At 44.6% G+C, this 16,270-nt stretch overlaps 1 protein-coding gene across 6 annotated transcripts in view; it reads right to left on the bottom strand.

Annotated features, from left to right (window-relative positions):
* RHBDF2 (rhomboid 5 homolog 2) overlaps window positions 1-14,953 on the bottom strand; it is a 62,898-nt gene extending 47,945 nt beyond the window's left edge. The window contains exons 1-2 of one of the 6 annotated variants that reach the window (XM_007482587.2): window positions 14,509-14,953; window positions 14,012-14,150 (exon numbers count right to left, since the gene is read on the bottom strand). In XM_007482587.2, coding sequence (XP_007482649.1) covers window positions 14,012-14,043 — 32 coding nt within the window. In that variant the 5' untranslated portion in view covers window positions 14,044-14,150; window positions 14,509-14,953. The other 5 variants (XM_007482589.2, XM_007482590.2, XM_056817095.1 and 2 more) reach the window with 5 other exon arrangements.
* Window positions 14,954-16,270: the final 1,317 nt, after the last annotated feature.

The raw sequence follows: 16,270 nt of genomic DNA, 5'->3' as shown, positions 1-16,270 counted from the left end.
AGCACATGTGCCATAAGTTCGCCAACAGAGCCACAGGATGACAGACCAGATACATAAAGGTCAGAGCAGGCAAAATCTGATGAGATTAAATTTAATACAGACATAGGCAAAGTTTTATCCTTAGATTAAAAAAATCAATTTCAAAACTATAGGCCTAGAGAGGCATGATTCAGCAGTAGTTTGTCTGAAAAAGTTTAAAAGGGGGTGGGAGGTACCACAAATTCAATGAGTCAGCAATGAAAGGTAATATCCAAATTAATGAATGTGATTTTTTTTAAAAAAATAAACCCTTACCTTCCATCTTGGAATCAATACTGTGTATTGGTCCCAAGGCAGAAGAGTGGTAAGGGCTAGGCAATGGGGGTTAAGTGACTTGCCCAGGGTCATAGCTGGGAAGTGTCTGGGTCCAGATTTGAACCCAGGACCTCCCGTCTCTAGGCCTGGCTCTCAATCCACTGAGCTACCCAGCTGCCCCCCAATGAATGTGATCTTAAACTGCATGGATTCCAGGAAGAAAGAGGTGAAAGAATTGTTAATATAGATAACCACGAGTCTTTATCAATATACTTACCTTCCATCTTAGAAGCAATACTGTGTACTGGTTCCAGGACTGAAGAGCAAGAAATGTTAGGTAATGGGGGTTATGTGATTTGACTGGTCTCCCACAGTTAGAAAGTGTCTAGGGCCATATTTGAACCCAAGACCTCCCATCTTTGGGCATGGCTCAAATTTACTGCCCCTGAGTCTATCTCATAAAAAGGACCAGGGATATATGGCTTAGATGATTGAAGAAGGGGGAACATAATAATCTTATTTATTTTGGGTGAAACTATGGGTGAAAGAGGGATAAGATTTGTTTAGTTTCTCCCTAGAGGAAGGAGCCAGGAGAAATGAATTAAGCTGTAAAAAAGCAAAAGCACATTTCCTAACAATTAAGAGTTGTCCAAAAGTGGAATGGGCTGCCTCCAGAGGGATCTTCAAGGAGAGGGCAAATGATCCCTGGCTAGGTGTATTATAGTGGGAAATCTTTCGGGTATGGGCTGGCTTCTGGACAGCTAAGTGGTACAGTGGATACTTCCAGGCTTAGAGTCAAGAAGACTCATCTTGTTGAGTTCAAATCTGGTCTCAGATGCTTTTACTAGCTGTGTGATCCTGAGCAAGTCACTTTACCTTGTTTGCCTCAGTTTCCTCATCTGAAAAATGAGCTGGAGAAGGGAGTAGCTAGGTGACTCAGTGGATTGAGAGCCAGGCCTAGAGGTGGGAGGTCCTGGGTTCAAATCTAGCCTGTGTGCCCCTGAGCAAGTCACTTAACTCCCACGGCCTGGTCCTTACCACTCTTCTGCCTTGGAACCAATATATAGTATTGATCCTACGATGGAAGGTAGGAGGCTTTTTTTTTTTAAGAGAAAAAAAGAGCTGGAGGAGGAAATGGCAAACCACTCCAGTATCTTTGCCAAGAAAACTCCAAATGGGGTCATAAAGAGTTGGACATGACTGAAAACAATTAAACAACAAACAAGGTGGTTTAACCACTAAGATCCTCCCTACCTCTCAGATTCTAACAGAGGTAAGGGCTGGATATATTGATTTCAGAGTCCTGTAGAAAAAAAACAAGAGCTAAGTCTATAGGAACTGATGAGATAAAGAGAAAGCATACCAAGTATATAGAGAAAAAAGTAAACAGAAAGAAAAGGAGGGGAAGAGGCAGGGCCCAGATGGTAGAATGGTAAGAAGCTTGGCAGTGAACTTCCCTCCAAAGAGATTCCAAAATGCATCAGACCAAATCCTGATGGGGAAATTCAGAAAAAGTCACAGTGAGTCATTTGTTTAGCCCATCTTGGCATAGGGAGACAGATCTTCAGACCCCGGGGAAAGGTCAGACTAGGAGCACAATGCTTGCAGGAATACGGCAGTACTGTGAGATCCCAGACCACAGACTGGGGCACCATGATTCAGACAGGTGCCAACTGGCAGCTTGTTGCCCACTATCCAGTTCCAGGATTCAAGGGAGAGTAAGAAGGGCACTTAGACAAGAGAGGGGGTGGCATCCCTGGGTAGGGAGGCTTTGGTCCATGTATGGCAAATAGAAGAAATTCAGAAACAAGGAATAAGAGTAGTATAACTCAGAGCCAAGGTCTCAGATCCAACCTCTAGCCTAGTCTGTCAGGCAGGAATCCCAGACCAAAAAGGAGCCTCCATTCCAGACACCTTGAATCAATAAAGCTTTTCAAGTAGCTGATAAGGCTTAGTCCAACAACAGTTTAGCACAGACCCAGACCCAGTCTGGAACTCAAATAGAGGGGAAAGAGAACAGATTTTGCCAGATTACTTTCAAAGCACTAAAAACTTGCAGGTCCTCCACCTGTTCATTATAGCACAATACATGGTACCCAAAGAAAGCAGCTGCAGAAGCAGTCATTCCCTCCTGCAGTATGGCAGTATGAACCCAAGCTCTAAGAAGTCTGAGTCAGACCAATCCCACATTAATGAGTTATCATGGTGGCAGGGATGCTTAAGACATAAATGCAAACGAGAAGAATGACTCCAAACCATTTATTAGCAATGCCCCAGGGGGGAAAATAACCACACACACACACACACACACACACACACACACACACACACAGAGAGCGCTTGGGCTTAAATTCAGCAAGAATTCCTGGAAGAAATGAAGCAAGAGTTGAAAAAAAAGTGAAAATTTTTTTAATTAATGGAATGAGAGTCCTTGAGGAAAAAATTGGAAAAGAAATGAGGGGGGCAGCTAGGAGGTTCAGTGAATTGAGAATCGGGCTTGAGCTTAGGCTTAAACTCAGCAAGAATTCCTGGAAGAAATGAAGCAAGAGTTGAAAAAAAAAGTTTAAAAAATTTTCAATTAATGGAATGAGAGTCCTTGAGGAAAAAAATAGAAAAGAGTGGGGCAGCTAGGAGGTTCAGTGAATTGAGAATCAGGCGTGGAGATGGGAAGTCCTGGATTCAAATTTGGCCTCAGACACTTCCCAGCTGTGTAACCCGGGGCAAGTCATTTAACCCACATTGCCTAATCCTTATGTTTTGCTCTTCTGCTTTGGAACCAATACACAGTAGAAATACAGGAAGGGAAGGGAAGGGAGGGGAGGAGAAGGGAGGGAGAGGAGAGAAGGGGAAAAGAAGAGAAGAGAGAGAAAGAAGAAAGAAAGAAGGAAAGAAGGGATCACATTATTTAGCAGCCACACTGATTTAACAGCTATAAAGAATCAGAGAACTTGGAATACAGTAATTCAAAAGGCAAAGGATATGAGGTAACAGCTAAGAATAACTTAGTCAGCAAAACTATGTATTTTGCTACAGGGGGAAAAAATTGGGCCTTTAATGAAATAAAAGGCTTCCAATTATTCTTGATGATAAGACCAGATCTGTGGAGAAACTTTAAAGTTCAAGCACAGGCTCAAAGGAAAACATAAAAAGGTAAACACAAATGAACAATAATAAGGGGCTAAAGGATAAACTGCTGACATTCAAATAGGAAGAGATGACGCATGTGTCCCCTCTGGTATATATCATCATCTGGGTTTGTCGAGGGAGTCCAATTAGAGGAGATCTGGGAGGGGTTCTGTTGTGTTTTGATTATGTTAATCATAGAAAGAGGGGAAGAGAAATACACTGACAAGGAAGGAGAGGAAGGTCAGGGAAAATGATCTCACATATTCAGAGTGAACGTGTAGATAAGAAGAGAGGGGGTGGAGGATGTCTAATACTTGAGCCTCATTCTTGTCTGGACTGGTTAAAGGAAGAGCTCACACAGACAGACACACAGAGAGAAATCTATTTCTCTCAACAGGGAGATAGGAAGGAAATGGGGAAAGGGGAGATGGATTTAAAGAGTGGGTAGATTAAGGGTGTCTTAACAGGGTCAAACGCTACTGAGAAGTCACAAAGGATGAGGACTGAGAAGATTATTGGATTTAGCAACACAGGGATCATTGGGGATCCCAGACAGAAAGGTTTTAGTTGAGTGATGGGGTTGGAAGCCAGGCTGCAAGAGGTTGAAAAGTGGGTTTAATATGAAAAAAAAAAAGAGAGGTGGCAGGTGTAGACAGCATCGTCTAAGAGTTTGGCTATGGAAGAGGAGAAAGATATAAGGTGAGAGTTTGAGAGTACGGTAGGGTCTGGTACTTCCCTCTGCAGAAAAACAAAAGTATAAAAAACTCAATAAATCACCAGAAAAATATGCTGTTATCTTCTGGAAAAAATTCCAGTATTTTCCTCCAAGGGACCAGGTGGCAGATCCTCTCCCAGGGGCCCAAGCCAGTGTGATATATGTGTTTGGAGAATAGCTGGGCTTTCCTGAGTTTCCCAGTTTCAATGTTCTCATCTTTTTAGGAGGAAGCCTGTTAAACAGAAGCTGTCTGTGAAGTCAGTGCAAATTCTAGTAGCTAATAACTCTTCCTCTTCATCTCTAGCTACACTCAGATGAGCAGGAAACTGGAGAATGCTTTTCTCCAATCTGGGCATGAGCTCACTCTGGAAATCCCCAGCCAGTGACGCTCAGCAAGGCAATGATCTGGGACAATCCTGAAAGACTTATGATGGGGAATGCTATCCACCTCAAGAGGAAGACTTGATGGAGTCATCTTTCACATCAGCAGATTTATGGCTTTATTTTGGGGTTTTGTTTACCTGGGAGTATGCTCTTACAATAATGACCAACAATTTTTGCATGACAAAAATAAAATTAAAAATAAAAAGAAATCTCCAGCCTGTGACCAAGATAACTTGGAAGACTTCTTAAAAGTATGTGGTTACTGCCTAAGCCTAAGGTGTTGTGGGTGGCAAAGGGGACAGAATCCCACCCAATCCTGTGCCATGGGTAATAGAGCAAGAAATCATTTCCTTCCTTTCCTCCAGTGAGTCAGAAGTAATCAAAGGAAATAGTAATTATATTGTTCTAAATCCCTGGACATGACTGATCTCTGTGGCAACCCCACCACCCAAACTGATTTCCAACCATCTAGCAGTAGATCTAGGATGGGAAAACCTCTAAAACTATACCAATATGGCAGACCAATGGCTAGGGTAAGCAGGGGGGTCAGGCCATTGCTGACCCTTTTTTCCTTTAGCTTCTACTCCCAATGCTTTCCAGGAAAATGCAAACACTCCTGGTGACCCCTACAGGCCCCTCTGCAAATGTCTCCATGCCCTCTGAGGGAATTAGTTCCCCTTTGAAAGAACTAATTCATCTTTCCTTTTAAAAAGGGAAAAGATGGGGGAAACTGGGTGGCTCTGTGGATTGAGAGCCAGGCCCAGAGACAGGAGGTCCTAGGTTCAAATCTGGCCTCTGTAATAGGAAATTATTTAAGGAGAATTTGATAATTTAAGATCAGATCTGCTAATTTCCTCCCTTGTTGCAGACTTTTCCAATATCTCTCCTCCACACTTCAGACACATCCTCGTTGTGTGACCCTGGGCAAGTCACTTAACCCCCATTGCCTAGCCCTTACCACTCTTCTGCCTTGAAACCAATACACAGTATTGATTCCAAGATGGAAGGTAAGAGTTTAAAAAATAAAAAAATAAAAACAGAGGGGGGAATGCCTGATTTCCAATTACACTGAGAACCAAACAGAGGTCTTGGCAACAGCCTGGACATTGGGGTAAGGAGGGGGATCAGAGCCAGGGAAGAGTCCACGATGACGGGTAGGTTTCCAACAGGAGGGTCTGAGAGGGTGGTAACAGTAGCAGGATTTAAAGGAAAAGGTGAGTGGTCTTTTGAACCTATTGAATAGAAGCTGCCGCTGCACATCCATTTCCAGATATCTGACAGGCAGCTGCAGAGGGGAGCCTGGGCTTGGAGACAGCTCTGTATTTGACAGCCCGCCATTTTTCACGCCCCCAGCTGTGGGAAGATTCCATGACCCCAATCTAAATAATCTTGAGTCATACGTCTTAGGAGATCCCACTAGCCTTGGTTTCATTCTTCTTCTTCCACCTACTAACAAACAACACACCAACCCAGAACCCCCGCAAGCAGGACATATGACTAAGTTTGGGACTGTCTCTATCTTGTGCGGATACTCCATTCTGGGTCAATCAGTGTGAGCCTACAGTTTACACTGGCAGAGTGACATTTTTACTAACAAGCTGGGAGCATTAAGAAGAGAGACCAAGGAGGCAGCTGGGTGGCCTAGAGACGGAGGTCCTGGGTTCTGTGAAAGAGAATTCTTGATTGTCTATCCTGAGTTAACACTAATTTAAGTGCCTTACTAGATTGTGAAGACAGGATTAACTCTCCTTTGATTGAATCAACACAAGCTTGAACTAGTGGAGGACCTGCATGTGAATTCACACCCTACTTGGTGCTGGGTGAGAAGCCAGCAAGATACTTGGAGAGCTCCACCCTTTTTTTTTAACTCAGTCAGTCAGAAATGTGTAAGAGTTCAAACCCTCAGAAACTGTTCCATCAGGAAAGTGAGCCCCCTGGGCAGTGCTAGACAATTTTGGAAACTGTGGTTGGTCCTTGTGAAAGGGGTAAGGATCAAGGGGCCACTATAAAAGGCCCTGAATTTCTGGGGCTAGGGAAGTCCACTCCAAGAAGGAAGCTGGCTTCAAATCAAGGGAAATAGTCAGCCTCAGGTGAACCCTTCAGTTCCGGTCATAGTCTTACCCATGGATAAGTCAATGTTGCCTGTGCCTCAGATAAGGGAACCTCACTCATAGGGTTGTTGTGAGTTGTAGTTGGCTTTCCCTTCCTGTCTTCTGGAGAGAGTTTAATTCTGGTTGAAGGTTAACAAGTCCTGGCTGAGCCAAGCACCGGAACAATATTTAGTTAGATAGGTTAATGTCTTCTCTACCCTTTTGTATTTCTCTACTTTCACTCTTTCCACCTTTTTTGTAAATAAAAGCCATTAAAGGTCACTTCAACTTTGAGCAAAAATACTTTGAATCATATTTTTTGTCAAACCCTTAGAGTTCAAATCTGGCCTCAGACACTTCCCAGTTGTGTGACCCCAGGCAGGTCACTTAACCCCCATGGCCTAGTCCTGACCACTTTTTTGTCTGGAACTAATACGCAGGATTGAGTCTAAGACAGGAGGTATGGATTAAAAAAAAAATAGAAGAGAGACCAAGACCCATGTTAATACATTTTTGGTGCCAATAAAAAAGTGAGTCAACAAGAATTTAATAAATGCCTGCGATGTGCCAGGCTCTGTACTAATCATGAGGGACAAAAAAGAAAGGCAAAAATTAATCTCTGCCCCCAGGGAGGTCACACTCTTTGGTTGGGGGGACAATAGAAAACAATTAAATACAAACAAAATGAAGGTAGGTAGGTGGCAAAGGGTGCCTGGTCTGGAGTTAAGAAGACTCGTCTTGCTGAGTTCAAATCTGGCCTCAGACACTGGCTAGCTGTGTGACCCTGGACAAGTCACATCAACCTGTATGCCTCAGTTTCCTAATCTGCCAAATGATCTGGAAAAGGAAATGGTAAACCACTCTAATCTTTGCCAAGAAAACCCCGAATAGGGTCCCAAAGAGTTGGACATGACTGAAACAACTCAACAACAAGAATGACAAACAAAATGTATGTGAGATCAATGAGATAATGAAGAGAAGGATGCTGCTAGTATTAGTGGGGATTTCTAAATGCTTTTTGGAGAAGGTAAGATTTTGTCTGGGATTTGACTTCGTGTATGATTTAAGAGCTACTACAGCTGCCCCAGAAATGGATATTTCAATGGATTATAAAGTAATCTTCCAAAATCATCCTCCTACAATGCCTTATCACTGAGGGAAGTGAGCCTGGATTCACAGGTTCGGATTTGGAGCTTCAAGGGACCTACAGACTTGATCGAGTTGATTCCCTCTTCTAATAAATGGGGAAACTAAAGTTACACATGTGACACAAATGAAATTCACACCTCTGATTCCAGATCCAAGGCTCTTCCTCTTCTTCCACTAGGGCAGGTCTAATCAGGTTGAAAGTCTGGAAATAGGCTATCTCTGGAATCTATAGACTTCCAAATTTAGAGAGGCTCACCATCAGAATATTGGCCATTGATGGGGGCACCTGGATGGCTCAGTGGATGGCGAGCCAGGCCTAGAGATGGGAGGTCCTGGATTCAAATCTGACCTCATATTTCCTACCTGTGTGACCCTGAGTAAGTCACTTCACCCCCACTGCCTAGCCCTTACTGCTCTTCTGTCTTGGAACCAATACACAGGATTGATTCTAAGGCGGAAGGTAAGGATTAAAAAAAAAAAAGGAATATTTTGGTTGATAAAATTTTCTTGTTGGTTCTAGCAGTGGGGTCCAACTCAAACAGAAATAAGGCAGGGAAGCTAAGTGGCACAGTGGATAGAGCAAAAGGACTGCAGTCAGGATGACTTAGGTTCAAATCTGCCCCAAACACTTCCTAGCTGGGCAAGTCACTTAAGCCTGTTTCTTAGCCTTTGCACTTCTGTCTTAGAATTGTTACTCAAATGGAAAGTAAGGGTTAAAAAAAAAATAGAAACAGGAGCCATTAATCTGTTTTTCAGTCCTTTCAGTCATGTGTGACTTCATGACCCTATTTTGGGCATTTCTTGGCAAAGGAACAGGAGTGGTTTGCCATTTCCTTCTCATTTTATAGATGAGGAAACAAAGGCAGAAAGAATGAAGTGAGTTGTCCAGGGACACAAAGCTAGTGTCTGAGGCCAGGTCTGAACTCAAAAAAATGACTCTTCCTGAATTTGCTGAGCCACTTAGCTGCCTTGATCTATACATAAGAATCCCGGGGGGCCACCTCTTAACTTAGTTTCAAATCTATATTTCATCGAAATTTTTATTAATTTTTTTCAGTATTTCCCAATTACATTTTAATCTGTTTGGGGCCTTACTCAAGAGTGTGGGGGAAGGGGGGAGAGGGGGAGGTTATCGAGCTCGGAGCAAAAGCAAGCAAAGGGCTACATCATTCAAGTTTAGGGTCTTGGGTGGACACCGTGGGTGGCCTTAGATAAGCATTAAACCTCACTTAAGGCTCTTCAACTGTAAAAAAGTGAGGAGGAGGCACTAAATGAACGCTGAGGTTCCCAACAAGCCTGAATCAATGATCACACTAACAAGTGGAGGGGTTTCAATCCACGTAGGTGGAGTGACTACGCTTACTGAGGAAATTTCAGATCTTTAGAGCTATTTAAAAAAAAAAAGCATCCACCTGGCTGGTTCTGAGCATGTCTTTTGTAAAAAATAGACTCGAATACACTTTGGAGATACGGGGCTCCCTATTATTCTGTATAAATGCCATCTAAACCCCCAAATTAATCCCAGTGAGGTTTCCTACTCAAGTCTGATGGCAGCGCAATCAGTCAATCAAGAAACATTTTAAATGTTTGTTGTTGTAGCTGCTACAGTGTTGCAGACACTCCCATAAATGCTGGCAGATGGTAACCCTCCCCTGGGTCTGTTTTGGGAACCCAGACCTCTCTCAGGGCTTCCAGCTGATGGAAAAGAATTCCTATTCTTCCAGGGCTTGTGGTGAGAGACAAGAGAAGAAGACAGTTGATAACATGGGTGAGGGAGCCTCTCTGGAGGAATACCTTCGTCATTTCAATCAGAAATTGGATACAGCTTGCCTCTTATTTTTACTTGCCATGACAGCAGCTTTTATTCACTTACTGAGGAAGAAAAGGAAGCCCTCGGAGAAAGAAGGATGTAAGTGCGGAGTCCAGGAAGGATCCCCGTGGAATATATTAGCCTGAAAGACTGGAAGAAGGATGGCCCCCTCCAGGGAAATAGGGAAGTTAAGAAGAGACGAGGGTTTAGCAGGAGAGATACGGAGTTCTGTTTTGGACGCATCAAGTTTCAGAGGACAACGGGACGACCTGTTGGATGATTCTAATGAGTAGTTGGGAATGAGCTGGGAGTGCAGAAGAGAGTCTTCATTTTGATGAGAGTTGAACCTGTGGGAAGTGATGAGGACACAGGAAAGGGGAGGGCAGGGTCCTAGCCATAGCCATAGGGGTACAATCCCCCAGAAAATATAGGATGTGGCTGACGAGCCAGGAAAAAGAGGAAAGAGAAGCGGTGCCATGAAAATCCAGTGAGAAGAAGGGAACCGTCAACAGGAGCAAGGGCTGCAGAGAAATCAAGAAGGATGAGATCTGGAGGCAGCTGGCTAGCTTAGTAGATGGAGAGCCAGGCCTAGAGATGGGCGATCCTGGGTTCAAATATGGCCTCAGACATTTTCTAGCTGTGTGACCCTGGGCAAGTCACTTAACCTCCATAGCCTAGCCCTTACCACTCTTCTGCCTTGGAACCAATACACAGTATTGTATAGGAAAGTTAGGGTTAAAAAAAATGGCAATACCATCAAACCAAAAAGGGAAATTGAAGAAAGGGAGGCTTAATAGTGAATGCCACAGGGGGCAGCTAGGTGGCTTAGTGGATGGAGAGCCAGGCCTAGAGACAGGAGGTCCTGGGTTCAAATTTAAGTAAAAGAAACTTCCTAGACTGGGCAAGTCACTTAATCTCCATGGCCTAGCTCTTACTGCTCCTCTGCCTTGGAACCAATACACAGTATTATTCTAAGATGGAAGGTAAGGGTTTAAAAAAAAAAAGGATGAGATCTGAAAACAGTACATTAGCTTTGGTCATTCAGATCAGTCAAGCCAGAAATCAGATTGCAAGGGGTGGAGAAGGGAGCAGAAGAGGAAGTGGAAGAGTTTGATTGTGAAAAGAAGGTGAGATAATTGGAGAAATGGAGAGTAGGATCAAGTAAAGAGAATATAAAGGGATTATAAAATACTGGTACTTCATATTACCAGCATATTCTCATATTCTCTCTCTCTCTCTCTCTCTCTCTCTCTCTCTCTCTATATATATATATATATATATATATATATATATATATATATATATATATATAACTGGCAGCCAGTAGCATAGTGGATAGAGCACTGGGCTTGGAAGCAGGAAGACTCATCTTCATGAGTTCAAATCTGGCCTCACACACTTCCTAGCTGAATGACTCAGGGCAAATCCCTTAATCTTGTTTGCCTCAATTTCCTCATGTGTAACATAAGCTGGAGAAGTAAATGACAAAACACTCCAGTATCTTTGCCAGAAAAACTCCAAAATGGGGTCACAAAGCGCCAGAAAGGACTAAAAATGAATTCGGTACTTATGAGAAAGAACACTATCCACATTCAGAGGAAGAACTGAGGGAGTAGAAACACAGAAGAAAAACAACTGTTTGATTACATGGGTTGAGGGGGATATGACTGGGGATGTAGACTCTAAATGATGACCCTAGTGCAAATATCAATAATATGGAAATAGGTTTTGATCAATGACACAAGTAAAACCCAGTGGAATTGCACATCAGCTACCAGAGGGGGTTTAGGAAGAGGTGAGGGAAAGAACATTAATCTTATAACCATGGGAAAATATTCTAAGTACATTAATTAAATAAAAATTTCCAAAAAATAAAATAAAATAAACCTAAAAAAATAAATAACTAATAAAATAAAATGTTGTTCAGTCATGCCATTTGTCATTTCCTTCTCCAGCTCATTTTACAAATGAGAGAACTGAGGCAGAGTGAAATGAGTTATCCAGAGTCACAGAGCTATGAAGTGTCTCAAGTCAAATTTGAACTCAAGTGGGAGAGACAGAGATGGAGAGGGAGAGAGAGAAATTGAGGGAGAGACAGAGAGAAGGGGAGAGAGAGGGAGAGAGAGAGAGAGAGAGAGAGAGAGAGAGAGAGAGAGAGAGAGAGAGAGAGAGAGAGAAAGAGAGAGACAGAGAGACAGAGAGACAGAGAGAGAGAGAGGGAGGGAGAGAGAGAGAGACAGAGAGAGAGGGAGAGACAGAGAGAGAGGGAGAGACAGAGACAGAGAGAGAGAGAGGGAGGGAGAGAGAGAGAGAGGGAGAGACAGAGACAGACAGAGACAGAGGAGAAAGAGGAGAGATGGAAACAGAGATTACAGCTGGAGAAAATACATACAACATCCTCTTAGTACCTTCTGGGTGGCTAGGGCAAAGGCATCCAACCCCTCTGCCCAAATAACACCTCCCTAACATGAACTATATCTCATAATCACCCAGAATTCTCTTACTCCCCATTCTGCCAAACAGCACCACTCCCTTAATTATTTCAAAAGAGTTAGCAGATTGCCAGCAAGACTAGGGGAAGAGAACTGAGGAATCTCACTGTCTCCAGTTTACCCAGGTGGGGCAAAAGATGGGAAAAGAGACCTTAACCTAGGCCCCCAAAGAACATTCCTTATCCCATCAATCCAATTCTCAACATTTAAGAACAAGAGTAACCTCAGAGATGGCCAAAGAAAAGAACTGTTCCAGTGTGAGGGTAGTTTTCAAAGGGAGCCTTAGAAAATGTATGGCAGGAAGCAGCTGGGTAGCTCAGTAGAATGAGAGCCAGGCCTAGAGATGGGAAGACCTGGCCTCAGATACTTCCTAGCTGTGTGACCCTGAGCAAGTCACTTAACCCCCATTGCCTAGCCCTTACTGCTCTTCTGCTTTGGAACCAATAAACAGTATTGATTCTAAAATAGAAGGTAAGGGTGAAAGAAAGGAAGGAAATAATTTATGGCATGAGAAAGTATGAGAATTATGGGAGTACTTGTAACTATAGAGCCAGAGCTTCTGAGTTTAATTCTTAAATTCAGCTCTAGATCTTGGTGTATACCCCAAGCAATTCCTCTTTGAAGATACAACTCAGAACCCCAAACTTTACTGAAAGCCCTAGAGGATGATGAGTCTACGTAGTAGAAAGATTTGGAGTCAAAGAAGCCGAGTTTAAATCCTAGCTTTGCCATTTATAATCTAGGCAGCCCAAGCTACCTCATCAGTAAACCAAGAGGGGCTGGACTAGATGACCTCTAAGGGCCTTTCCAACTCTATAAAAGCTATTTTCTTGTATGATTTTTTTAAAACCTTACCTTCTACCTTGGTATCAATTCTAAGACAAAAGAGCTGCAAGGACTGGGCAATCAGGGGTTAAGTGACTTGCCCAGGGTCATACATACAGTTAGGAAGTTATCTGGGGCCAAATTTGAATACAGGTTCTCCCAACTCCAGTCCTGGAAGAGCACCACTATAATACCTGGCTGCCCCTAGATCGGTGATTTTGTGCACCCAAGAAGAGAATAGTAAAAGGGATGGCTGAGTTCAGGGTTGTTTTTTTTTTCTTTTCAAAACCAACCTCCTATTTGCCTCTGCCCTCTTCCTCCCCAGAGTTTTAGCTCCTGCCAAAAAGCCTTTTCACTCCACGGTGGCATCATAAAATTTCTGCAAGGTCTAGGAAGGGATAGGGGGCCTGCATAGGCGACAGTTCCTCGGTTAGGCAGCTCTTGGGCCCCAGGGGCACTGTTTTCACCAGCCTGGCTGGGCGAAAGGTCCATTTACCGAGACCCAGCCTCCTTCCGCCTTCGGTGCAGTTCCTCACCCCCTGCGCCCAGGCTCCAGCCCCGGCCTGCGCCCACGTGGGACCCAGGGGTTCTGGAGAGGGAACACATTACCTCTACAGGGGACACAATCCGGGGCGCCCTACCCCAATACGGCTTCGGTCTCTTTCCTTCCGGACCAAGAGCACTCCTGCTCCTCTTCCTCCCCTTGGCCCCAACCCCATGCCCGATCGCGCCACGGAAGACCCCTTGCCTACCGCGGACGCTCGAGGATCCAGCGCCGGAGCCCAAGCAATTTGGGGCGGCGGCCAGCCAGGACAGGCGGGGTCACAAGGCTCTTCCCCGCCCCCTACCTGCTGAGGGGCGGGGCTGAGGCCCCTGGGGCGGAGTCTGGGGCCCCCGGGAAAGGCGGGGTTGGAAATGGGCCGGAGGGCCCGCCCCGTCTGGGAAAAACGCCTGTTATAATAATTCCTTTCGCATTAGCCCCATGCTCATTTTCAAATCATTTGTACATTCACCAAGCATTTATTAAGCACCTGTTATGTGCCTAATTTAAACATTTTTTTAGTGTGTTTAAGACTCCCACTAGCACCGCCCACTCCTATTTAGGAAAGAAAAAAAAAACGCTTACTCTCCTCCTTCACCTTCGTTATCAAAAAGCATCCAGCGCTGGCGAGCGCTTGTGGGGTGGGGAGCGTCTGTTTGGGTAAGGACTGGAAAGCTGCTTCACGGAAGGGACCACGTTTCTCCTCTCTACAAACTTAAGCGCCCTTAAAACAAAATAAAACATTACGCCAGGTTGTAGTACGGTGACAAGACAGCCCCAGAGAGGGCTCTTTCTTCCTTTCTCGCCTTTCCAGACCAGGATCGCCCGTCCAGGGGCCTAGAACGAATATGGGCTGTTTTAGGCATACCCCAAAGTCCTACAATTAACACGGCCCTGCCCAGCCCAGAGATCATCCCTCCACCTACCGATTGGCTCCTTCTCTGATAGTCCCACCGGCCAGATCTTTGGCTCTCCTCCCTCCCTCCCGCCTCCAACTTTTCCTTGAGCTTCGGCGGCTTCCCCTCCCCGCTCCCTCCGGAGCTTTGGGACGCTCTGCCAGTCCCCTCGTGGGGCGCCCTCACCTGCCCGATCTGGCGACTGCCTGGTATGTTTCATTAGCGCTCCTCAGGGCCCTGAGGTGGGACCAGAAGCGCAGCTTGGGCTCTGAAACTCTCTTGGTCTGCAGGGAGGCTGAAGTTAACAGGCACTCTGCCCCAACCTTAGCAACCCACGTAAGCAGCGGAGGGACACGGCTTCCGGGCCCTGGCGGGGTGGATGAGGTAGCAGGGTCTCGAAGGGAAACGGCTGCTACTCGAGAACAACTTTGGGGGCCTTTTGACCTGACGCGTTTTGCGGGGCGGAACTCCTGGAAGAACCCTCCCAACACGTGCCTTCTCTTCCTCCACCCAGCCCCAGCTGCTTCCGAAGCCGGGTGGCAATGTTACAGTAGCAGCTTTGCCTTACAGCCTGCTCTCGATCCTGAGTGGATTCTTCTTTGATCAGTTTCTCCGGTTGCCCCAAGACAAGCAGGGGACCCGAGAGGGAGTTGGCTGAAGCCGAGGGACTGACGTGCCTCTCCGGCGGAGAATTCAGCTGGTTGCCTCATTGTATTCCTTCCGACCCAGAATGTTTCAGCGGAAGATTGTCCGCCCAGGTAAGAATGCATACTTGGATCCACACACTTACAGCCCTCCGCAATCAGAGGAAGTAACGGGGACTCGAGGTCAGGTCCTAGGAGCCCGGGGAAACCTGGATCTGAAACCAGGAGATGGATGCAAGTGAGTTATGACAAAGAAATGGGGTAGGAAACCCGCCGAGTTTGTGATGAATTTCAAGCCAGACGCCTGCTCTGGAAGCCTAGACAGTGAACACATTGGTATCTTGCTGCTACCAGGCCACTGAAAGGATCAAGGAATTATCACCCTCTGCTATCGAGCCATAAGAAATGATAAGCAAGATGATCATCAAAAAACCTGGAAAGACTTAAGTGATGCAAAGTGACGTGAACAGGACCAGGAGAACATTGTACATAGCAACAACAATAATGTATGATGATCAACTGTGCATGACTTAATTTATCAACAAAGCAAAGATCCAGAACAGCTCCAAGAGAACTCATGACAAAATAGGATATCCATCATCATGGAAGAAACAGATGGGAATCAGATTGAAGCACCTGCCATTCTTCACTTTATTTCCTCCAGGAATATTTCTCTAGTGTAAGCACTGTGTATTTTTTCACAGTATGATGAACATGAAAATATATTATGTAATTACACTTGTACAACCCTAGATCATATTACCTGCTGTCTTGGGGAAAACGGTGGGTTGGGAGGGAAGGAGAGATCAAAAAAATGCCCTATTATTGAAAATTGTATTGACATATAATCTGAAAAAAATAAAAATACTTTTCTAAAAAAGAGTTATTGCCCTCATCTCTACCACTTAGATTAGTCACACACTATAAAGCAGTTCAAATGTACAGTGTGTGGAAGGTTAGTGCAAAGACACAAAAATGAGAGTCAGGGAGAAGGCCTTTATGTTTGAACTGAAAAGTTCTTGAGAGGAAATAACAGCCAATGAGGCTGCAAAGATAAGTTTGGGGCCAGATCATAAAAAGTTTTAAAACCTAAACAGAGCTGACATTTTATCATTAAACTGTTGTTGAATTATTTTATTCATATCCAACTCTTCTTGACCCCTGTTTGGAGTCCAGAGATACTGGAGTGGTTTGTGATTTCCTTCCACAACTCAGACAGCTAAGGAAACCCAAACAAGATTAAGTGACTTGCCCAAGGACAACCAGCTAAGAAGAGTCTGAGGCCAGATTCTAACTCAAAAAGA

The sequence above is a fragment of the Monodelphis domestica genome, chromosome 2 (genome assembly GCF_027887165.1).
Source record: "Monodelphis domestica isolate mMonDom1 chromosome 2, mMonDom1.pri, whole genome shotgun sequence".
Classification (NCBI taxonomy): domain Eukaryota; kingdom Metazoa; phylum Chordata; class Mammalia; order Didelphimorphia; family Didelphidae; genus Monodelphis; species Monodelphis domestica.
This window is presented reverse-complemented; position numbering and strand designations above follow the sequence as displayed.